Below are 23,690 nucleotides of genomic sequence, written 5' to 3'. Positions count from 1 at the left end.
AGCATGTGGATCCCTATGTAGAAAAGAAGCCCCAGGAGTCGTCAAAATCCTGGAAGACCAGTGCGAAACAGGCGCCTGTGCTAGGAATTCAACAAAGGGGTTTGTGTGTGGCCTATCTGTAAATATAGCCACGAGTGCAAGAAATGCCTCGGTAACCACCCAGCCACCGTCTGCATTAAAGGGAGGCAGCCCTTTTGGGTTGGGAGAGGCTCCTACAACCAGGGACCCAGAGGTGGCCATGGAGGTCCATTTGGACCTCAGGGAAACCGACAGTAATTTCGATCTAGGCCTGGACTTTTCCCCTATCAAGTTGACCCCATTAAAAACCCTTTTAGAGCTTTATCCCAACAGAACAGCCGCATTGTATTTATGGGAAGGTTTTAGTACCGGTTTTAGGATCCTAGTAGCTTTCCCCCCAATTCAGGTGACCCACCAAACCAAAAATCAGTGAGGGAGATGCCCGAGGTTGCCCGAAAGAAAATTAGTAAGGAAATTAAAGCAGGAAGGGTAGCTGGCCCCCTTTTAGTTCCTCCAATAGAAGGGCTTCACATATCCCCTTTAGGCATTGTCCCCAAGAAAGCGCCCGGTGAGTTTCACATGATTCACAACCTTTCTTACCCAAAAGGAGGGTCCATCAATGATGCGATACCGCAGGAACTTTGCTCTGTGAGATATGCCACTTTTGACCAGGCAGTCAAACTGATTCGCAAATTTGGAAAGGGTGCGCTGCTGGCAAAATGTGACATTGAGTCTGCCTTTAGACTCCTGCCAGTACATCCGGAAGATTTCCGGTGGCTTGGTTTCAAATTTGAAGGGGCTTATTTCATGGACAAAGCAATGCCCATGGGCTGCTCAGTGGCCTGTGCAGCCTTTGAGGCATTCAGCACCTTCCTGGACTGGGCACTTCGCTTTAGAACTGGCTCCGAGGGTGTGTTGCACTCCCTGGACGACTTTATCCTCGTGGCTGGTAGCAAACTGAAGTGCTCAGAACTTCTCAAAGCCTTCACATCTTTAGCGGGGGAGTTGGGAGTTCCTCTAGCCGCCGATAAAATGCAGGGCCCAGCTATGACTATGGTTTACTTGGGTATCGAGTTGGACACTGTCGCCCAGACCTCAAAACTTCCCAGAGAGAAATTGATCGCGCTCGGTGACCTTATCCGGCAACTTCTCCCCCTAAGGAAAGTTACCCTCAGGCAGATCCAGTCACTGCTAGGCCATTTAAATTTTGCCTGCCGTGTGGTTTCCCCTGGCCGCCCATTCTGCAGCTGCCTCGCGAGGCTGTCAGCAGGTCTGCGATCCCCTCATCACAGGGTTCACCTATCAAAAGAGGTAAAATCTGATCTGGAAGTCTGGTTGAAGTTCTTGGAGAACTACAACGGAATTTCCTTGTGGCAGGATAACTTGTCACTGCAAGTGGACTTTCAGGTGCACTCTGATGCTTCAGGCTGTCTTGGGTTCGGTGTTTACTTTAGGGGGCAATGGTGTGCCCAGCGCTGGCCGGCAGCCTGGCAGGGAGGCCCCATAACCAGAGATTTAACCTTCCTCGAATTCTTTCCGATTGTAGTGGCCGTGCACTTGTGGTCTAAGGATTTTAGTAATCATAGGGTATGTTTTCACACTGACAACCAGGCAGTAGTAGCAGTCCTTTCCAGGCAGGCCGCCCGGTCCCCAAAGGTGGGTGCCCTTCTACGTTCCTTCGTTCTCCGGTGTTTAGAGCGCAACATCCAGTTCTCCGCCAAATTTGTTCCTGGTGTTAGCAATGACATTGCGGATGCCCTATCTTGTTTTCAGATGGACCGCTTCCGCTTGTTAGCACCGGATGCACAACTGCTTCCTCAGCCGTTCCCGGAGCACCTGTGGAGTCTTGGGAACCAGAAGTGATTCAGGGAGTATTAGCCTCGGTGGCACCTTCCACGCTAAGATCTTATAAGAAAGCTTGGGCGGATTTCTTAAAATTCCGCAGTAAAACCTATTCCGCTAGAAGCAATTCCCCTCCCGTCAAGTCAGAGGTTTTATCCTACTTAGTACACTTGTGACGCTTGGGCCGCGCCCCTAAAACCCTCAACCTACAGGCGGCAGCAATATCATTCTTTTGCAAGGCAGTGTTTTCCTCTGACCCGTGTGCCGATTTTGTCGTGCGGAGGGCCTTGGAGGGCTGGCGCAGGCTGCAGCCCCCCAGCTGCGATACGAGAAGGCCAATATCATTCGGCATCCTTTATCAAATTCATAAAAAGTTGAGAACTGTCTGCTGGTCTAAGTACGAGGCCCGCTTATTCTCAGCGGCATACTCTATTGCCTTTTTCGGAGCATTGCGCGTTGGTGAGGTGGTATATGAAGAGGGTCAGCGAGGTTCCTCCCGGGGTTTGCTATTAAGTGATGTCACACCATCACGGGAGGATCTAGTCTTGCGGATACGCAGCTCCAAAATGGATCAGTACGGGAGGGGGGCTTTGGTTCGGCTCTTGACAACCGGAAAATCAGGCCCATGTCCGGTTAAGGACACCAGGCGTTTCTTATTTCTGAGGACTAATGCAGCAGGGCCACTACTGATCCATGCAGATGGCCTACCCCTGACATGGCACCAGTTCACACGTGTCATGCGCTTAACAGTAGCAGCATGCGGCTTACCCCCCGCGGAGTTTGCGGTGCACTCCTTTAGGATAGGAGCGGCCACCACGGCAATGCACCTGGGCCTCACTGCCAAGAGGATTAAGGACCTGGGCCGTTGGAAATCGGATGCTTACAAGCTCTATGTTAGAAAAAACCTATCACTGCTTACCTGGGGCCGGTTCTTTCAATTTCTCTTGCAGGAGCTATGAGGGCACGCATTTGGATAATCGGGCACAGCATTGTGCACTGGGCCAGGGTCCGCGCCATCAATTCCAGTCTCGGGCCACGCCTTCACTTACTACCTGGCATCAATATATCCTGGATCTCTCGGAGGGGAATGCGCTGGGCCGAAATGTTGCCTGCAATTAAGGCCAGAGCGGCAGCAGAGGGCCCCCCAGATGCATTACTGATACAATTAGGAGAAAATGATCTAGCTTACCGAAAGGCAGTTGACTTGCAGTGGCACATCTTTAGTGACTTTTAGGAGTTTAAGGCCTCTTACCCAAACATCACCATTATTTGGGCCTCGTTGATGGAAAGGCGGGTTTGGAGAGATTGCAGGTGCCCGATAGCTATAAATAGGGCTAGGAAAGCCTTGGATTGGGCGGTGGTACGTAGAGTGGCAGCCCTGGGTGGCAGGGTCATTGACCACCCGGGCATACATTTCAACTGCGAGGCCCTCTACCGGTTTGATGGCGTGCATCTTTCGGATGCGGGAAATGATATTTGGCCGTCTGACATAGCAAAGGGGATAAGGGATTGGTTTCAGGCATGAGAGTATTGGCGGTGAGCGATTGCTCGTGTGGCGGTTAAGAAGGGGAATTTTTCCCAATTGGCAATTTACAGCCTTTTGGTTTTTCGCCTACCTCGTAGCAACTCATCACAACTTCTCGGCATTGGTGGTTAGGCATTGGTAAGAAGGGGTTTAGAGGATGGGGGGGGGAACGCCATCACCTCCCCCCAGAGAATGAAGGGTGATCCGATAAAGGACTCTGGGGGGGCGTGGCCCTGTCCGAAGCCTATGGAGGTGTGGGCCTAAGGCACGCCCCCGGTGACCGGGGGAGCTCCAAGTTGACTCAGCAGGAGACTCCCCCTCTATAGTGTTAACCCTTCCCGTGTCTCCAGCAAATGGGCTAGAGCCGGATAGTCGATAGGACCAATGCCTAAGCCAATGCCTCTCATTCCTGAATTCAATAAAGTTGTGGCCTAATTCGCCCATTTAACCTTAAATTCTGGTGTCTGGTGTCTTTATTTATCCTTGGTGGGGGGTGGGAACTCGCCACGCAACTAAGTCAGCCCATTGGTACTGTATTGTCAACAAGCCCTGGCATATATCGCTCTCCAGGTTTTCAGGCAGGGAGTCTCTCCTCACCCTTGCCTGGAGATAGGTGCTTTTTGGCCACTGAACCCGGATTCATGCTTCAATATGAAACTAATAACATGACTAAAGAGGTTCAGGAAAGGAGGTTCCAGGAAAGGCGGAATACGAAACAGGGACTACGACGCCTCCTGCATAAACCAGTTTAGAAGCAGAGGCATGGCTGGAGGCGGGAACTGGGGCTTGTAACAAAACAAAGGACCCCTTTCCTTTGCGCAAGTAGCCGGCAGGACGAGCCTGAATGGGACCTTGGAAAGGGCTGGCACCTATTGAAGGTTTCGGGGAAAGATTGGAGGAGGAGGAGGAAGCAGCGGAACTGGCGAAGCACATTCCCTCCCTCGACCCGAGCCAACTTTATTTGCAGGAAAATAGGAAGCTGCCCCTTGGTCCATCGAGCTCAGTATTGTCCACAAACCCTGGCAGCAATCGCTCTCCAGGTTTTCAGGCAGCGAGTCTCTCCCAGCCCAGCCTTTGGAGATAGATGCTTTGAGGCACTGAACCCGGATTAATGCTTTAATATGAAACTAAACGGCCAGAGGTTTTCCCTCAGACGGAGGTTTCCCCCCTCCTCAGGTAAAATAAAACAATACAATTAACGACTAAAGAAACAAACAAAAAAAGAACTTCCAAAAGCAGTTTAAAAACCTCTGGGGAGAAATTCACCTGCTCTCACAGCTAAACAGGGATTGTGTCCAACTTAAGTCCTGCTCAGGGTAAACCCGTGGGATTTTATTGATTTAAATGAGTCACACCCACTAACTTATTGTATGGTACATACAGTGTATGTATAATTGTTGGAAACCACTTGGATATTGTTATGAGTATATACACATTTATTAAAAATAAATAACCCTCAGGGGTCAGCAGACATTTTCGGCAGGGGGCCAGTCCACTGTGCCTCAGACTTTGTGGGGGGCTGGACTATATTCTGGGGGGGGGGATGAATGACAGAGGTCCTATGGCTGGGTCGGGATGGCATGGGGATGAGGGACCAACTCCCTTCTCTTGCAGTGGCCCAATTAGTGCCATTGCCTTCCGTTAAGAGTTTGGGTGTAATCCTTGACACCTCCCTTTCCATGGAGGCGCAAGTTATAGCAACAGCCAAGGTGACATTTTTTCACCTTCGCCGCATCAAGCAGTTGGTCCCTTACTTTTCCCGCCCCAACCTGGCCACAGTGATCCATGCGACACTCCCCTCCAGGCTTGACTACTGTAATTTGCTCTACGCGGGGCTGCCCTTGAAGCTGTCTCTGAAACTCCAGCGGGTGCAGAATGCTGCAACGAGGCTCCTCACGGGGTCTCTGCCATGGGAGCATATTCACCCAGTGCTTTTCAAGCTGCACTGGCTCCTGGTGGAGTACAGGGTCAGATTTAAGGTGCTGCTTTTGACCTTTAAAGCCCTTCATGGCCTAGGACCCTCATACCTACGGGACTGCCTCTCCCGGTATGCCCCACGGAGAGCCTCAAGGTCCATAAATAGCAACCCCCTTGTGGTCCCGGGCCCTAAGGAAGTTAGATTAGCCTCAACCAGAGCCAGGGCCTTTTCAACTCTGGCTGTGGTCTGGTGGAACGCTCTGCCTCATGAGACCAGGGCCCTGCAGGATCTGATTTCTTTCCGCAGGGCCTGTAAGACAGAGTTGTTCCACCTGGCCTTTGGCTTGGAGCCAATTTGATTCCCTCCCTCTCTCTCTCTTTCTTTTTTCTTTTCCTTCCCCTCCTGCGATGAGGCTACATTTTAATATTTTAATGTTTCAATATTTTAATGTTGTATTTTAATTTTGTTTTTAAGTTGTAATCATTCAACTTGTTTTTATTATTGCTTGTAAGCCGCTCTGAGCGCGGCCTTGGCTGAGGAGGGCGGGGTATAAATAAAAATTATTATTATTATTCCATTAATGGGGAGCCGCCACCAAGAAGACCCTGTCACAGTTCACGGCTAAGTGGGCAACTGCCCATGTTTAAGCCATGCTGTTGAAGGGGTTGAGTGTTTGACACAAATTAAGCGCTGCTATGAAGTGTGCATGCAGATTTGATACAAAATTTAAGGAGTGTGGGGAAGAGCATCATCTCTCCCCTGCCTTAGGAATTTCTCAAGAGTTCTCACCCACATTCATACCTAAGGTTTTGAGTGGTGGCAAAAAATATTAGACCTGAACTTCTGACATGGCTGAGTGTTTTATCACGAGTGGCCAGAGGTTCTTGCTGTGAACATAAAAATTTTGCTTGTGTAATAATCTTTCTTGAACAGCATTCATTTAACTTCTGTCAGGAACTGAATGATGTCGGTGCCAGCAGCTGTATGATCCCCCAATCATAGAATGGTAGAATTGTAGAGTTGGAAGGGATCCCAAAGGTAATCTAGTCCAACCCCCTGCAATGCAGGAATCTTTTTGCCCAACCTGGGGCTCAAACCTGGAGCACTATACAATTCTTTATAATATAATTATATATTGGCAATTCCTCCCAAAAATGCCCAAAGTTGCAAACATCAAAACATTAAAGTAATGCAATTTAAAATATTTTTTTAAAAAACACATATAAAATAATTAAATGCAAAACATTTAAAAGCTGTCACTAAAGCCTAATTTCAAGATTGCCATGGCCAGCATCTTTTATCCATCAAATGCCTTGGGTAACCAGGAATGTGTTTCAGGGGAAAGTTAAAGTCAGTAATGAGGAAGACAGGTGCATCTCACCCAAGAGGGCAATTCTGCGACTGGGGAACCACCACTGAGAAGGCCCTGTCATGGGTCAGCACCAGCCAGGTGGCAGTTGGTTATAGCTCTGCCAACAAGGCCTCCCTTACCAATGAAGCACCCCAGCCTTTTTTAGTGGGTTTGCTTGTCTCAAACTTTCTCACTAACTTGTTTTGTTTCCAGTCAAGCAGCAGCACCAATAGGCTCCATGCCCCCCCCCCCCCACGTTCTTTTAGAAAAATATTCCTGGGCTTACTCTGCCAGTTTAGCACCTGGCCCGTGCTCATCCTTTTACACTGCATTTTCTGCTTTGAGCAAATATTTAAATCACCTCATAGACAGAGGTCCTCTGCTTTGTGCTGAAGTCTGTTAGAACAGGAGCTTTGGAGAATGTTGGAAATGTCCCATTCAATTTCTTCATCTTCTAGCTGTGTCAAGACTTCTTAGCTGAGAAGGCTTCCAAAGAACAAGTAGGAGCCGATTTTGAGATTTGATCCATCTTGAGACAGTGTGTGCCATGTCCTCATGGCTGTTAAAAATTAATAACTGAAAAGAGTTGGATGCACACACTTGAATGCAGTGTTTTGTGACAAAGGCTGTTTGTTTCTCAAATTTCTACTTTTATTTACTCAGTCTCTGCCAGCTTACTTCAGGGTAAGCAATACCATTTTTATTGTATCAGAACTGTTTCTCTCCCCACTAACTTCTTTATTCCAGGATAGTGCATGGCATCTCTTCTGCCTTCCTTCTTACAGTCTTCCTTTCAGAACTGGGTGTTTGTCATAAACCAAGGAAGTATCCAGAGAAGCTGCTCCAGTGCTATAAGACCCAGCTTTGTCTTCACTGTCCACAGGGCACATGTCTTGGTGACACCATCTGTAAGAGTTGCAGCAAAGCCCTTTGTGTACAACTGATTTAAACTGGAAATCTGGTTTTCAACTTTAAACCCATCAATGATTCTCCAACTGCATTAAGCAGAGGTGGTGAACCCTTGGCCCTCCAGGTGTTGCTGAGCTACATCTCCCATCGGTCTCAGTCAGCGTGGCCAATCATCAAGGCTGATGGGAGTTCTAGTTCAACAACTTATGGTGGGCCATAGGTTTCCCGCCTGGCTAAAGGTTTGCAAGAAACTGCCCTGATGTATGTTGGAAACTATATACCATCTCTTCGCCATAAGCATCAACATTTAATACTGTATTTATATTTAGTGAAGAGATTTGAGACCATCTGCTCTGCCACCTATGTTCTGAAGCCTAATGATCACAAGGCACGTGTGGTCCCTTCAGAAAACCAAATAGTACAGGGCAGCCTACTGGATAGATTTGACTGACCACTCTGAAATGCTTATGTGAGAGTTGACCGCCTCCCACCAATATCACACAGCTCTGTCCTCTCATTATGTCCCTCTCTCGCTTCCCTACATGCATACAGCCTGGCTCTCCAGAGCCGTATGAGAGGTTGTCCGATCTAAACTGCTTCTCTTCAGCCTTGACAGCTGCACTGACTTTCAGCATTCCAGGACTGCCCCCCTTACTTAAGCAGTTAAAAATATGAATATGTCTGTGCCATCTTAGAAATTGCTTTGGAGGATGGACTAAGCTTATTTAATACCTCTGAGCAGTATAGATGTCTATGGCTGATGCATTCGGCCTGGCAGCATATTCCAGCAGGAGAACTCCTATGTAAAGCAAATATATAGGTGGTTAATATTACTGAGTTATCGTCCAAGTAACATTATTCTGCTACAGCAGGGAGGGGAAACCTCAGGTTCAGGGGTCAAATATGGCCCTCAAGCACCACTTAACCTGGCCCCTAAGACTCTCCCTAGACCCACCCCTCACCACCCTTCTGTCATATCCTATTTGCATGTTCAGGCTGGCTGGAGTATTCCCTTGAGCTCTAATAATGCTGCTTGCTGGAGGACAGGGGTGCATAGAAGCTACTCTATTGTAAAAGGTAAAATTTACATTTATTTCTCCACCACTTTGGGTTTTGGCCTTACTCATCACAAGTCTGTGGTCCCTGAAAGGTTTCCCTGAATGGTATGCAACCCTCTAACTGAAAAAAGTTCCCTGTGCCTGTGCCAGAGATCTGCCAGTCATACGTGAGTCATTCTGGCCCATGGTGGGCCTTTGTGGCATATAGACTAGTCTGAATATCCCCACTCCTGTACACACCTAATGCCACTAAAGTAACAGCAGTCCAAAGATCTAGTGCCATCTCTTTCCCACCCCTGCCGGGTGTTTTGTCTTTGCCAAACTTAATTCCAGAGGCAAAAGCTGAAAAATGGGATTTAAACTAGAAGGTAATGAAGATAACGTTTCCAGATGGGTGTATGCCTGAAGAAGTAGTCAATAGATCAGGTAGTCACAGGTGGTGGAACAGAAAATGGCAGTGATTGGGAGCAACAAGGAAAGGTGACCTGGCCATTGGCTTCTCTGAAATTACACTGATCCCTGGCAGCCTGCTTGCTTAAAACTACAGCAGTTCACACAGACAGGAGATTGTGTATCCATCATCTTCTGAAGAATTCCGAGACATGTTCTTAGGAACAAGTGCCTCAATGAAAATAAACTATTCCAGCTTGATGTGCTGGCTTTCCAATAAATTCAGTTCTGTGCTGATAACTTAAATCTTTTTGATGTCCACTGATTTGGTGTTGCCCTCTTGTGTACTGCTATGTGCCATATGATGTTAGTTGTACTGAGGGAGCCAGACTCTCCTTTGTATCAGGAACCAGAACACATTTTGTGCCTGTCAAAAATCCTCTTTTGATTGTCAAGGTATTGGAAACAGTTGTTTTTCAATTATAGATTTCTTCTCCCTATCCCAAAGTAAATTTATCGCATCTTTTACATTAAGACATTTTACTCCTGCCTGAGATGAGTCACTTGCTACGTGGCTGTGCATCCAGTCAAAAAAAATGCCACTTTTTAATTATTGGTCAGCGACTCGCAGTTCAGAGTTGGGTTGGAAGATCACCCAGAAATGCCTGGTGATCATAAGCTTCAGCTTACTGCACTGAATTCTACATCATTCTGTAGTAAGCTGGCAAAGTGATTATTTAACAGCATTTTTCATTACCTCCATAGATCCGTGCCAGAGTATAGGCAAAGTCTCTTGCAGACAGCTGCATCACGGCTTCCCCCTTTAAGCTTATTTTCTGAGTGAACTGTCTGAGTTTGTGGAGAGCATTTTGAACTATTTGCACAGAAAGTTCCAGTTCAGAGACGCTAAGCGCCACCTTCAACCTGGCCTGCAAGGAAATCAATCATATGGTAATCAGTGTTTCTCGAAACAGCCAGTACTGCTGTCCAATCTAAACCATCTTTTCAGCTGTTAGTAAATCTGAACCAAAGTTTACATTTTTTTCTGGACAACTATGTTGATCTGAACAAGAAAGAGGCTTGGGGTACCTTAAAGGATTTACAGTTGTCAGTATATAAACTGTTTGTGGCTGAATCCATCTGGAGGGCACCATGCACAAACAGACATAAACTGTTAAGAACTTGAGTCCACTTTATCACATGCATAAGCGTTATCACATAGTGCAATGGGGAGGGGGGGCTGTAGACCTCCAGCTATTTTTAGACTATACCTATCATTCCTGAATAGTGCCCATGCCAGCTAGCTGATGGAGACTCCAAATCCCATGTTGCAGCTTCCCAATCACATCTGGAGGGTCATGTCCCCCTCCCTTGTCATAGAATAAACACACATGATGTTAGATGGAATGAAATACAAAAATTCAGCCGGGATCAAATACGTTAAACCTTGAGTCAGAGCTTTCCAAACTGTGTTTCATGACATTTTAGTGTGTCGGCTGCAGTGTATAAGTGCAGCTGGTCTAACCTTCCATTTGACAGCATGGCTAAGAATCAAGCCATCTATGCTAGATGTTTTCGTCCCCTCTTAATAGTGGCCTGCTCCTCAACCTGTTGCCCTCTGCCTTTCGGACTATAACTCCTGTTAGCCCCAGCCAACATGATGGTTAAAAAGTACAGTGATTTCTTAAATACTTTGGCCCCTATTACACACATGTCTATTCACAAACTCTAGGAAACAACCATTCGTCTTTATATTCATGATATTTGAGCTTTGTCTCTTTGAAAACCACTCTAGCACAGACAAACTGCTGCAATCTCTTCATCACAGCTGAGGGCACAGGAATGGATGTGGCTTATGCACTCCTTTCCACCTTCTGCAATCTTAACAGTAGCTTAATGCAGCCTTCCCCAGCATGGTGCCCTCCAGAGGGATTCAGCCACAAACTAGGCTATGTTCAATGTGTTGGCTTTGGTGTATAAAACCCTATAGACCTTGGGACCACGGTACCTGAACGTTCATCTCACCCCCTATATACCCAGTCAATGATTATGCTCTGGAGGTGAGGGCCTTCTGCAGATGCCATCTTAGCAGGAGGTTCATTCCACACATTGTAAGAATCAGGTCTTTAGGGTTCTGGCACCTGCCCTTTGGAATCTGCTGCCTTTGAACATTATGTGCCAATTCTGTTGCCTTTTTGGTACCTGCTGAAGACCTTCCTCTTTCAATAAGCCTTTTAAGTGGCTATATTTCCCAGTCTGCATCTGTACTGGAATGGTTTTTAAGATGTTTGATTGTTTTATTGCCTGCTTGCTTGCTTACTGGGCTCCTTTGGGTGGAAGGATAGAATATAAGTTTAAGAAAACCACACAACACACACATACCATCAGCCCCTGCCAGCGCAACTCTGTTGGCCATGGCTGTTGGGAATTGCAGTCAAAACCATTAGGAAGGCACCAGGTTGGAAGGTAGGTATAGTTTAGGATTACATTTGTAGCAGTGGCATTAACAGTAATGTGTCCTTGTTGAGGAATGCTCACCTGGGCAGTAGAGAAAAATGCATCCAGCACTTTTCCTTGGCTCTTGACTAGGGAGCGCAGAACATCCAGAGAGAGGATATTGGTTGTTCCTTCCCAGATAGTTAGCACCTGTCAGGGAGTCAGAGAAAAGTGGGACAGCAAACAAAATGACAAGGGAAGGAAGCCAAAATATAAGACGTTGAGGGAAAGTTGAGATGTTAGACTAGTAATGGATAGAAGAGTAAGAACAACTGCATGTCACTCCAGATGAAATATCGCTCCTGAAATCTCTGCAATATATCAATCTCTGCCAATCTGTCACCCTCCAGATGTTTTGGACTATAACTCCCACCAGCTCTAGCATTCTATGGCTGTGCTGGCTGGGACTGCTAAGAATTGTAGTCTAAAACAATTGGAGGGCACCAAGCTGGCAAAGATTGAAGAAAATAAATGTAGAAAGCTGAAAAACAAATTGCCCTTTCTGGTCACAAAATACACTGGTCAGCACGGTTTTGAGTTGGAAAATGGGTAGCAGAGGATGCTGAGCTCTTTCCCGACAGCTGCTTTCTATGATCTGTAATGTTCCCATCCAGACTATATTAACAAGCAGGGGAATAGCATGGGGCAGGGGGGAGAGCAGCAGGCGCATGATTTTTAGGGGGTGTGAGCCACACAGGGATTCCTGCCCCACCTGCCTGCTGCTGGGGGTCTCTCAGCCCTGGAGCCTGGCCTGGCCTGGCAGCTGTGTCCCCAGCCCCCTTGCTGAATGTCTGCCTGGCCAGCGTCAGGGTGGGATGGGGATTTGTCAGCCAAGGGCCATGTCGGTCAGCCAGGCTTCTCCCTGCATGGGTGGGCAGGGGCGTAGCCCTGCTTGATTCTGGTGGCCAGGGATGAACTAGCACGCAGGCTCCGTGAACCCTCCATGCCCCATGTACCAACACTTAGCAGTGTTGGCGGTGAGGGAAACCTGGCATGGTGGGTTCTCTGGGTCCTGCATGTCCAGCCCCCTCCTAGTGCACACTCGCCCCCGGCCACCAAAAAAGAACAGAAGACCGCTGTAAACAAGTGAGAATGGAATGGTGACACGTGCCCCCAGCCCTTCTCTGATGAAACGCAGTCTCCCGGATGTGCTTTGCAATAGAGAAGGGATTGTCCTCCAACTAAAATTTTTGAATGCCCCTCCCAAATATAGCCTGTTTATGTTTGCATAACTATTCCTTGATAGTGCTGAGAACTGGTCCATCTTTCACAATCTGCCAGCTGTGTTCATTTGTTACTGCAGACAGAGGGTTGGGGCATCTCAGGAGACGTATATCGGCTTACTATAAATATTCATCTTTGAAGAAATAACATTGGCACTAAGGGATTGTATCTAACTCATGATTAACACCTGCCGTTAAATTGAAGTCCCTGGTATTTGGCAAGTAAATCCAGTTACAAGCTGTAGGGACACAGTTTGAAGCTGCTCTTTCTAAGATATTCTGTATCAACAGCTGGTGCATTCTTAATCCTGGAGAAACAGATGCAGAGAGTACATTTTTCAACCTCAGAACATTTACCTGAAAGAAGAGTGAAAAGAACTAATTCTATTGTGAGCTTAGACCACTGTGACAAGCAATGTCTAAGCCCCTGGAGACTCCAAATAATGGAGCCACCACCAAGATTCTGAAGCCAGTTTTTGTCCCCTGCTCTACCTCAACAGCATTGCTATAGGATATAGGCTGCTGAAAGAAGGAGAAGCTAAGAAAAATGCCTTTTTTGCAGGGTGTGGGTGTGTGGCTTAATACCTGGGCATCCCGTAAAATTCCTGCCAGGCCTGTATCTTCCATGTAGCCCTGCCCTCCAAAACACTCCAGCCCTTCTGAGGTAACCGCAACAGCCTGCAACAAAGACATGTGGTATGTGCACATTCCCATTAACCTTGAACACCCAGGGATCTGCCCCTGGTCTCCGCCCATCTCTGACCACTTCATATACACCTAAAGCGCATTACAGACCTGTCAGCAGACTGGGGTGTGGGGAGATGAAATGCGGCACATTTGCACTATCCCACTTTGCACTGTCTAGAATCTGGGGATGGGAAAGGCTTGTTGAAAAAGAGGATCAAGGCTATAATAGTTCAATTTCTTGAATAGGCTTACCCTGGCAGGGTGTTACTATTTCACAACCACTTGGCCATTAAACAATTACCAAGTTTTGTTCTTTCCTTTCCTTTCCTCTTCTCCCCCACAATTAGCATCTGGCTCCTCTGTGAATCCTCCCTTTTTGCTTCAGAGCCCAATATGTAACTAAACCATGAAACCAAATTCTAGGCCTTGAAACAGTACTTGTTTCCCAGTGTAAAGTTTGGCAACAGGCGTCAGCAGCCTAAGCATATGCTGGTCTTGCTCAGTGTCCTTCTTGGTTTCTTCCAGTCCAAGCAATTTCCCTATCTCCATCATCAGCAGGAATGCTCCTCGAGCTTGAACCTGCAGGAGCAAGACAGCGTGGGATCATTAGGGCAGGGTGGAGGAGCACACAATGTTCTTACAACAAGTATCACTTGGCTGCAGAAAAAAGGATTTCATAATGTGCAAGGGTGGTAGCTGAGTGGCAGAACACCTGCTTGGCATACAGAAAGTCCCAGGATCAATCCCTGGAATATCCAGGTAGGGCTGGAAGTGTTCCCTGCCTGAAACACTGGAAAGCCAGTGCCAGATAATGTAGACAGTAATGAACTAGATGGAAAACGATGTCTTACTCAGTTTATTTTTTTTTAAAAAAATAATATTTATTAAAATTTCAAAGCAGTTACAAAAATGAAAAGAAAAAAAAGAAAAAGAAACAAAAAATACAAAATATAGAAGAATAAAAACAATTAAAAACAAATCAGTCTTTCCATATCTTGTCTTTCATTTGCTTGTTTCCCTGACCTCCTCACACCTCCCTTTTTTGTATTCTAGTTCAGTAATTGTTTCAGTAAGTCCTTACCATTTTTGCTTTTATCTTGATATTTTATCTTAATATATTGTGACTTTACATTTTCACCTATTAACAATCCATTTTTACATATCCCTTTGTAACATTATTTGCTAAAACCACACAACTTCATTCCAGCATCCTTCTAACATTCCTTAATTTTACAATGTTTCTGTAAATAATCTTTAAATTTCTTCCAATCTTCTTCTACCGACTCTTCTCCCTGGTCTCGGATTCTGCCAGTCATTTCCGCCAGTTCCATGTAGTCCTCGATGTCTTACTCAGTTTAAGGCAGCTTCCTATGTCTTAAGGATTTTAGCTTAATGGTAGAGCATTTGCCTAACATGCATTAGGTCCCAAGTCTGATGCCAGACATATCCAGGTAGGGCTGCCGGAAATTCTGGAGAGTCATTGCCACCACCTTTGGTCACTTCTTTTTGCACTCCCACTGGTAAGCTCCCACCCACCTTGAGACAGAGAAAAACACAGGCATTTTGCTTTTCTAAGGGAGCTGCTGGATCCAACAAAATTTATCTGAGGTCTGAAAAGCACATGGAGCTGAAAGAGGCTGTGAGAAAGAACCTCACTCTTCCAACTTTGGCTCTATGGGCTTTTCAAGGGAGAAAGAAAAGACCACCTTCACCTCACGACCAAGAGGAACGTGAATGTGGAGGGGAGTCTCATGTGCTTCATAGGTGGCAGGGGAAGACCTCAAGGGTCAAGGTCAAACAAAACCAGCACCTCCGAATGCTCACCTCCATTCGAGCCAAAGTCTGCATGTGCAAAGGGTGAGCCTTCAGGGGTTTCCCAAAGGCTTTCCTCTTGGTGGCATAATCCCTTGCCAGGGTGATCACTCTGGAGATGGAAGGCAATTTTTAGCTAATTAAATGCAAAGGTCACATGTGAGAAGATATGCCCCAAGGTCGCAAAGGCCACAGCTGTTGAGAGGAGTGACTAACCTGTGGCCTTCCAGATGTTGCTGGACTACAACTTGCACCAGCCCCAGCCAGCATGGCCAATGGTCAGAAATGATGGGAGCTGTAGTCTAACAACATCTGGAGTGTCTCAGGTTCCTCATTCTTCCTCTGTGTAGATTTCTGACTGAGGTAGCTAATTGTAGCTCACAAGCAGTGCTTTTATTTGAGAGATAGTAAGTTACCATCTGCACCATACACTGCAAGTACAAGTTTCTCCCAAGGAATCCTGGGAACTGTAGTTTACTACCACAATTTGGAAACCAGGACTTTCTTAACAGCATTTTCACAGCCAACCTCATCTTACTTTAATGCTTATTCAGACAGCAGCATGATTCAAAGAGCCATAAATAATCCCAAGGACCCAGTAGGTCTTAGGGAAGAGAACATGAATTACCTTCTCATGCACGCAACTGCATAAATGACATTGTGGATCCTACTGATGGTTAGCATGTTTACAATGGAAGCCACACCCCGGCCCTCTGCAGAGATCTGGAAGCATGAAGCAGAAAAAGCCAGAATAAGGTTAATTAGCATGGTCTGGATTGCAATTTAGTAAAAAGGGAATCCATTTGCTTTCTCTCATGTTCTCCCTGGGGCATAAAAGCCTATAATACCCTTTCCGCCTGCCCGTAACTCCTAAGCAGAGCAGTGGGAACTCTGCACAAATTCTTCAGTCAAGAAATACGTACACACAGCACAGTTGCATAGATACATATCTAGCCATTAGGAAGGGAAGAGCAGCTCATAGGGTAAATACAACAGGAATGGGGTGAGGGGGCAGCTCAGTAAGCAAAACAAACCTGAAACATGCTAACAAACGATTGATGCAATTCTTTGGTAAGGATCTGCATAACAGAAGCAGAAAGGGCATGAAGGCCAAGGAACAAATTTTCAAGGATGCCAGTGGTGGATGGGACCAAAGGCAAAAGTGATTATGGACAATAATCTACTTTCAACACACACACTTCTTTATTCTCCATCCAGACAAAGGCCATTATTGGAGTTCAAGGACACATTCCACCCCGCCCAGAAAAAAAAGCCCTTGGGGTATAAAGTAGGGCCAGTAGGGTGTGTGGCCTGAGGAGTTTTAAGGCCCAGATACAGAGACCTGGAGCACCGCATTTGGCCTCCAGGTCTGAGGTTCCCCATCTGTGAGGAGATTGTAAGGTAGAGGCCACAGAGTGCATTGGCCTGCTCTTAGTCTTCCTCTGAGTACCACAGTACTCCAGAAGGCACTGTTCAACAGTTTGATGCTGTTTCTTTCTTGCTAGTAACTTGGTCTTCCTAAGGAGGCGGAAATTCTCATCCATGCTGCTTTGGCTGTTAGATGTCTGCTTCTGCACTTGCAAGGCAGCTCCATGCATGGGCAAAATCCACAGAGAGCTGCCCTGCTCCAGAGCACCTTGCTTTCATTTGTCTTATACCAGGGAAGTAGAAACTGAGCTTTGGAGGAAGTTTTCCTCCACACCTTTTTCTTTTTGCTCACCTTGAGTGACTTGGCTCCATTTAGGAGGAGTTCTGCGGTTGGCAGTTGCCTTGTGCCCAGCTTGTCTTTCAGCCGTTGTATCTCAATCCCATTCAGCTTCCCTTCCTCATTGCGCATCTTCAGGTAGAACAGAGACAGACCTTGGGAGCCCTGCAGCAGAGAATGCAAAGGTGAGAAACACTGACTGGTAACAAGGAGAACGGAGCTAGAATGAATACATTGTGCAATACATTAGTGCAGCAATGGGAAACCTCCAGTCTGTGAACCAAATTAGGCCAGGCAAGGGTTCTCTTTGGCCTGTGAAGCTGTTTTCTGCAAACCAAGCCCACCTGATCCTCACCTGACATCGTATGTGAAATGAGGATGTGGCAGGTAAAGACATGGCTGTAAGGGAACAATCAGGATCCTTAAAGTGTACTATGCTGGCTAGTTTCTTAGCAAACAAGGTTTGCTGTCAGTGCTGATCAGCTGTTCGGTGATGATACAAGCCCTGCAGGGATTGGCTGTGCTACAGAGTTCTCAGAGCTTGTTAGTGCAGCTGATTCCTGCCCAAAGTGGGTATAAGCTATAAGCGCTGATCAGCTGAATAACACAGCAAAGCCCAATAGATCATGTGATGGCAGGTGAGTAGCAGGTAAGTGGCCCCAATGCCTGTCAAAATGGCCAGTGAAGGACCCTGTTTCTCACCCCACTTCCACATTACTGATTACTGCTTGTGAGCTGGTCCTTCAGTTTCCCCAGTTAGGAATCTGACCTGCTGTATTTGTCCATCAGCAGTCATGCTCCTTGCCAGTGTCAAAGTTATATCTGAATCGGTGGCCGAAGTAAACCATTTCAAGCCATGGAGACTGTAGCTGCCATCAGGGAGTTCCAGGGCTACTGTCTCTGTGCCACTAGCTGCAAGAAAAGAACACCCAGTCTTAGCTGCTGCTGATCTTCATAAATAACCAGCACTGGCTTCAAGCAGAAGAAAAAGCAACTTTATCATTCAGCAGTGTAGCGAAAAAAGAAGTTGGCACCTCAGTAACTTTGGGAAAAGGTCATGGCACCTGCTTCATATGCAGAAGTTCCCAGGATCAAACCCCAGCATTTCTAGGTAGGGCTGGCAAAGGCCCTTGCCCCAAACCCTGTCTGTATAAGGCAGCTTCCTATGTTCCTAAGGTGAAACATGAGCAATAGGAAAACTTAAGCAGCTACAATGTTTGCAATCCATCGGACTGGTTATATATTACCTTCCCACCAGCAATGTTGCCATGGTGATTACTGTGGGCCTGGCCTATGTGACATAATAATAATAATTTATTATTTATACCCTGCCCATTTGGCTGTGTTTCCCCAGAAGCCTGCGGATAGATCTAAGTTCAAGTTTAACAGAATCACGTGAGAAAGCATTAGAAACTATCAAATTTTATTCATATAGTCATGGTGGTGCTGTGAGTTAATTGAATTTTTAAACTGTGAGACTGCACATGCTTAAGAGTATTATATTTCTTATTACCAGGTTGGTAAACTGTTTTTCATTTGTTCAATTTTCTTTTCAATTAGAAATGTGGAAGCAGTTAAAAGCATGGAATGGAAGAGGTGTTGGGAGAAATGTTATTTGTGCATTTCTCAACAGGCGTTATACACAGGGCCATCTAAATAACCTCTCTTCTTGCCTCAACAGACCACTAGGCTGATGGTATATAACATTATCTAGCTGCACCACTACTCATTTCTTAAGGCATTTTGTACTGCACTCTGTGTCAGACTTCCCACTTTGGGGTACACTTACCAACATCAGAGCCCCCTCTGCGTTCAGTCATCCACTGGCCAGAAGTCCAGAATTTGGCAGGGTCACGAGATGTCAAGTGGATAAAAACTTCTTTGAGGGGTTTGGGGATACCCAAGGACTGTTGGGAGTTGCAGGAAACAGACGGGAGAAAGAACAACAAACAGGATTTCCTCTCCTGGTTCCTTCCACAGCAGCCCAAAGCTCCTTTGTCCTGTCATTTGTTGCTCCTCCCTCTTTATTCCTCTGCATGCTTTGGGAGACCAGGTAGGAGGAGAGCTGGTTTCAGCAGGAGGGGGAGACTCCCTGAATTCTTCAGCAGCCTCCCTCATTTCTGTCTCCTGGCCCCATTCCTCTGACACCTCTGAGGCTCGGCTGCCCTCCGCCACAGCCTCTTCCTGCTCACTAAACCCTGTTGCTTATTCAGCTTTCAACACTTTCCTCTGACCCCGCATCATTGTCCTACCACAAATGCCCTGGCTCTGAGCCTTCTCTGCCTGGTGGTTCCCTTGCTGGTGCCTCCCACCACTCCTCTGCATCCAACCAGTCCATGACAGTCTGGCTAGGGCTGGGTGGGCTGCAAAGTCAGGCAAGGGACCTTTCCCACAGAGCTCTTACACAACAACTCCAGATAGTTAGGGTTAGACTTTGATCTTTTAAATTTCAGTGGCGCCCTGTGCAAGGCCAAAATTTGGAGCCCCACCCCCGGCCTTTGCCTTCCATTCTGCTCTGTTCACTATGGTGCCCTGTAGGCTCAGAGCCCAGTGTGGTGGAACCAGTTGTGTTGCCAAAGATCTGCCTCTGAGATAATGGCCAAAAGGTTTTTCAGCAGAGCTGGCTGATATGCATCACTTTGGATCTAAGCAGAGCCAGGATGCCACGTATGCACCAGTTTTGCTAACTCCCAATCTGGCCTTGTTAGGGAAGGCCTTGGGGAACTGAGGAATATGTCTTATATAGAGTCAGACCATTAGCCTACCTCAGTATTAGTCTAGCAGCTCTCCAAAGTTTCTAAATAATAGTGTTGTGGATAGGGGTTTTGTTTTTTGGTAAGGGGAACTTATGGGTAGGGCGTTTTACTTTGGTAGCAGCATTCCAGAAATGAACCTCCAACTTAGTCTAATTCAGAGCAATGCAATATAGTGATCTACCTGCTGAGCACTGACTTGTGATCTCACCTCTATTACTTTTGCTGCTCCATCAGTCATGGCCAGAGGACATGAAAAAAGACCAGAAGAAGGTGCGAAAATGTACAGTTTGGCAATCTGATGAACGCGGCTGTGAAGGAGAAACAAAGCCTTGCTGAATTTAGAAATGCCAAGGGGAAAATATATTTGCTATAGAGAGATCTCAGCTGGATTATAGCTACACAAGAAGAGCTTGGCTAAAGGCCTATCAGGTTCAGCACTCTGTTCTCACAGTGGCCAACCAGATGCCTCAATGAGAAGCTCACAAGCAGGACATGAGTACAACAGCAGTCTTCCCACTTCCAATTCCCAGCAAATGGGGTACAGAGGCTTACTGCCTTCAACAGCGGAGACAGAACATAGCCATCATAGCTACTAGCCATTGATAGTAGCCTTACTTGAATTTGCCTTGCTGACTTTTAAAGCCATCCAAATCGGTGGCCAATCATTACATGCTGTGGGAGTTCTACTGTGGGAGTGCTTTCATCTAGAAAAGTGTCACTATCCCCACTGTAGGGACATTTCATTTTGAATGGCACTGGAGGTATATGGACATGTTCGCCGCCCTGAAGTGTGGCCAACTGAGTCTGAAGGTGTCAACTAAATTTGTACCTCCAGTTAGAGTATCTCCTCTCATAAGCCTCAGCAATCAGCCCCTCCTCAGCCGAGATCTCCTTCATCCTCTTCCAGGCTGGGCAGGTGATAATTTCATCCACACGCCGCCCCCAGGCATCGAACTGCTTAAGTTGTGGAGGGTTTAACTCACACTCGCGTCCCAGGAGATCAATTTCATCCTTCACTCGAGCCCCAAACTGTTCAAGGTCCAAACGTACGTCAGCAAACACCTGCAAAGTAAAAGAATGTGGGCAGATGGACAAGTATGTACCGGTATGTATGTATGTATGTATGTATAAATAAATAAATAATAAAATAAATAAAATAAAATAAAAACATCACAGCAAGCAGAACATAAAACAAAGTATTGGGCTCCCTGTTTGACTTCACCTGTCTCTTATACTGATCCTTTTAAACTGAGTATTATGTACTGTTGTTATTTGAAATGTGCTTATGTTATAAAGAATCAACCCCGCTGCCTGAACTTTTGGACTTTCCTCCAAAACATGGCTTGGGAGACTGTCTTGCACTTAAAAAAATTACTACTTAATAACTGCACATACATAATGACCCATACATAGTTCACTTTTCACCTGCTTCAACTAGTGATGTTTGTTTTTAACTGTGGACAGCAGCTTGGGAACAGGGCAAACTGCTGGCTTCTTGCATAACTTTTAAGCAAAGAGCAAACACCCATCTGACTTTTAAATCAGTGGAGGGCAAAATACTTTGCTGTAACTCAGGGGAAGAGCATCTGCTTTGCAGACAAAAGGTCCCTAGTTCAATCCCCAGTGGTGGCTCCAGGTAGGGCTGGGAAAGGTTCCCTGTCCAAACCCCTGGAGAGCTGTTGCCAGTCAAATATAGACAATACTGAGCTAGATAGGCCAATTGGTTTGATTCAGTGGAAGGTACCTTCCTACTGGCCAAAATATTGGGAAATTTTGGAACAGGAGGGCGATAAATTGAAATTGCAGAGTTATGAGAAAATTAAAGACAAGGTGCGGGATTGGTTACACTATTTTCAAGTAAGAGAGGCCTACAATTTGGATAGAAAAATTGGCTTCCAGGTGGAAAAATCAAAATTAGAAACAGAACTGCTAGAACCCAATGCTAAGATATTATCAAGAATGTATAACTTGCTGTTGAAATGGAATACTGAGGATGAAACGGTAAAATCTGCTATGATAAAATGGGCACAAGATGTTGGACATAACATTATGTTTGCTAACTGGGAACAGTTGTGGACCACTGGGATTAAATTTACGGCATGCAATGCCTTAAGAGAGAATATTATGAAAATGATATACAGGTGGTACATGACCCCAGTCAAGCTTGCAAAAATCTATCATTTGCCCGATAATAAATGTTGGAAATGTAAAGAAACTGAAGGCACATTCTTTCACCTTTGGTGGACGTGCCCAAGGATTAAGGCTTTCTGGGAGATGATATATAATGAAATGAAAAAGGTATTTAAGTATACCTTTCTGAAGAAACCAGAGGCCTTTCTCCTGGGCATGGTCGGCCAATTGGTGCCAAAGAAGGATAGAACTTTCTTTATGTACGCTACAGCAGCAGCAAGAATACTCATCGCAAAGCATTGGAAGACACAGGACCTACCCACCTTGGAAGAATGGCAGATGCAAGTAATGGACTATATGGAAATGGCAGAAATGACGGGCAGAATCTGAGATCAGGGAGAAGAGTTGTTGGAAGAAGACTGGAAGAAATTTAAAATCTACCTACAAAAACATTGTAAAATTTTTGAATGTTGATGACATTGAAATGAAATGAATGGGTTCTAGTAAAAAAGGTAAAAAAGGTAAAATAAGAATATGAAAGAAGGGATAGATATTAGATGAAAATTAGGAACAAACAATATGTGAAGAAAGATAATTAAGGATAAAATTAATAAGAAGGAATTTGCTAATTAATTTTAAATTGGAATACAAGAAAGGGGGGTGTGAGGAAGTCAAATTAAAGAGAGGGATTTTCTTTTTTAACTTTTTGAATTCTCTTTTAGGGTTTTAATTTTTCCTTTTATTTTTGATTTTTGATTTTTTCTTTTTATTCTTATATGTTAATTGCTTGTTTTTATGGTATTCTGATGTTTTTTGTATGTTTACACTATTTCGTGTTTTTCTTTATGTAACCTTTTTCTTTGATAAAACTTAATAAAATATTATATATATAAAAAAGATAGTGGTGGCTTGTGCAGCGGTCCTTGGTATAGGAATAGGAATTCTATTAACCTGTCTCTATTTCCATTTGTGAAATATTGGAGGGTATTCAAGGACAGCTTTGGAATTCAGTGTAGGCTGCTACATTTGGATGCATGGGGTGCTGCCCTAAGAGTCTCAGTCTTGCTTTTTTAAAAATCAAAGGAAGTAGTCAAATCCATGTAAATTGTCTGTGCAAACGAGCTGAGATTCTTGCATTGTAGGGGGTTGGATGAGATTACCCTTGGAGTCCCTTCTAATTCTACAATTCTAGGAGTCTTTAGATGTCACAGAACATTGTGTGTGTGTGTGTGTGTGTGTGTGTGTGTGTGTGTGTGTGCATTAAATATATATCTGTGTGTCTATGTATAGAATATGATATATAAAATACAGACCTCAGTTGGTAGCTGTGATTTCAAGTAATCCTGAAGAAAAGCATCTTCCAGGTATGGATTTCCAATCCTAGGCTGCTCTTGACAAAAGACCCCAATTTCTTTCCTGGCAAAAAGCTCCCTTGGGTGTTGTGAGGAGCATTTTTGATCCATGGGCTCCACTTGCTGATTCCAGCCTTTGGAAAACGCGATTCGCCTCTTGCCCCAAGCTTTGCACTTTTGATTCCCTGCTTGCCCTAAGTTTCGCTACCAAACTTTGCGGTTTGACAGCTTCGGCTTGCAAGGCGTTCACATGGCCAACTTTCCAAAATAAATAAACAAAGCAGAAGCCAAAAAGCAAACCAAAAGCGGCTGAAGAAAGAACCTAGCGGGCGCGTTTGTTTCGCCTTGAGCCACCTCCCCCTTCCAACAACATGATTAAAAAGTTCAGTAAAGGCGGAAGCCAAAACAGGGGCGATCCTGCGTGCATAAACAAGTTTAGAAAGAGACAGCTCCTCTGCAGGCCAGGAGGCCAATTGCCCCAGAGGCATGGCTGGGGTTTGCATAAAAAAAGAAAAGAA

At 45.6% G+C, this 23,690-nt stretch overlaps 1 protein-coding gene and 1 long non-coding RNA gene across 3 annotated transcripts in view; one reads left to right on the top strand and one right to left on the bottom strand.

Moving 5' to 3' along the window:
• The window catches only part of LOC309330502, a 26,028-nt gene extending 10,911 nt beyond the window's left edge, over positions 1–15,117 (top strand). Inside the window, exon 2 of the long non-coding RNA XR_014151451.1 lies at positions 14,778–15,117. This is a non-coding gene — a long non-coding RNA (uncharacterized lncRNA). The remainder of the gene's footprint in view (positions 1–14,777) is intronic.
• Positions 7,284–23,690, bottom strand: LOC309330350 (acyl-CoA dehydrogenase family member 11-like). 2 transcript variants are annotated; one of them, XM_081841887.1, is made up of 15 exons: positions 23,134–23,690; positions 20,520–20,752; positions 19,899–19,998; positions 18,724–18,841; positions 17,704–17,846; positions 16,950–17,099; positions 15,858–15,952; positions 15,242–15,341; positions 13,856–13,996; positions 13,316–13,408; positions 12,923–13,087; positions 11,550–11,657; positions 9,769–9,940; positions 8,296–8,362; positions 7,284–7,560 (listed from the first exon to the last, which is right to left on the bottom strand). In XM_081841887.1, the coding sequence occupies exons 1-15, from the start codon at positions 23,281–23,283 to the stop codon at positions 7,434–7,436; spliced, it is 1,962 nt and encodes a 653-aa protein (XP_081698013.1). In that variant the 5' UTR covers positions 23,284–23,690; the 3' UTR covers positions 7,284–7,433. The 2 variants fall into 2 exon arrangements, with proteins under 2 accessions (XP_081698013.1, XP_081698014.1); XM_081841888.1 differs by lacking the exon at positions 23,134–23,690 and adding an exon at positions 22,772–22,794.

Source organism: Podarcis erhardii, assembly GCF_964252035.2.
Source record: "Podarcis erhardii genome assembly, chromosome: 15".
NCBI lineage: Eukaryota > Metazoa > Chordata > Lepidosauria > Squamata > Lacertidae > Podarcis > Podarcis erhardii.
This window is presented reverse-complemented; position numbering and strand designations above follow the sequence as displayed.

What these genes read in the sequence shown, in the direction of transcription:
- LOC309330350 (XM_081841887.1), bottom strand. Translation starts at nt 23,283, where the DNA reads ATGGATCAAAAATGCTCCTCACAACACCCAAGGGAGCTTTTTGCCAGG. An exon ending in AGGAGATACTCTAACTGGAG is followed by an intron (nt 19,999 to 20,519) that starts GTACAAATTTAG and finishes TCTCCTTCACAG; the next exon opens with CCGCGTTCATCAGATTGCCA. An exon ending in GCAGTTGCGTGCATGAGAAG is followed by an intron (nt 15,342 to 15,857) that starts GTAATTCATGTT and finishes TTCCATCTCCAG; the next exon opens with AGTGATCACCCTGGCAAGGG.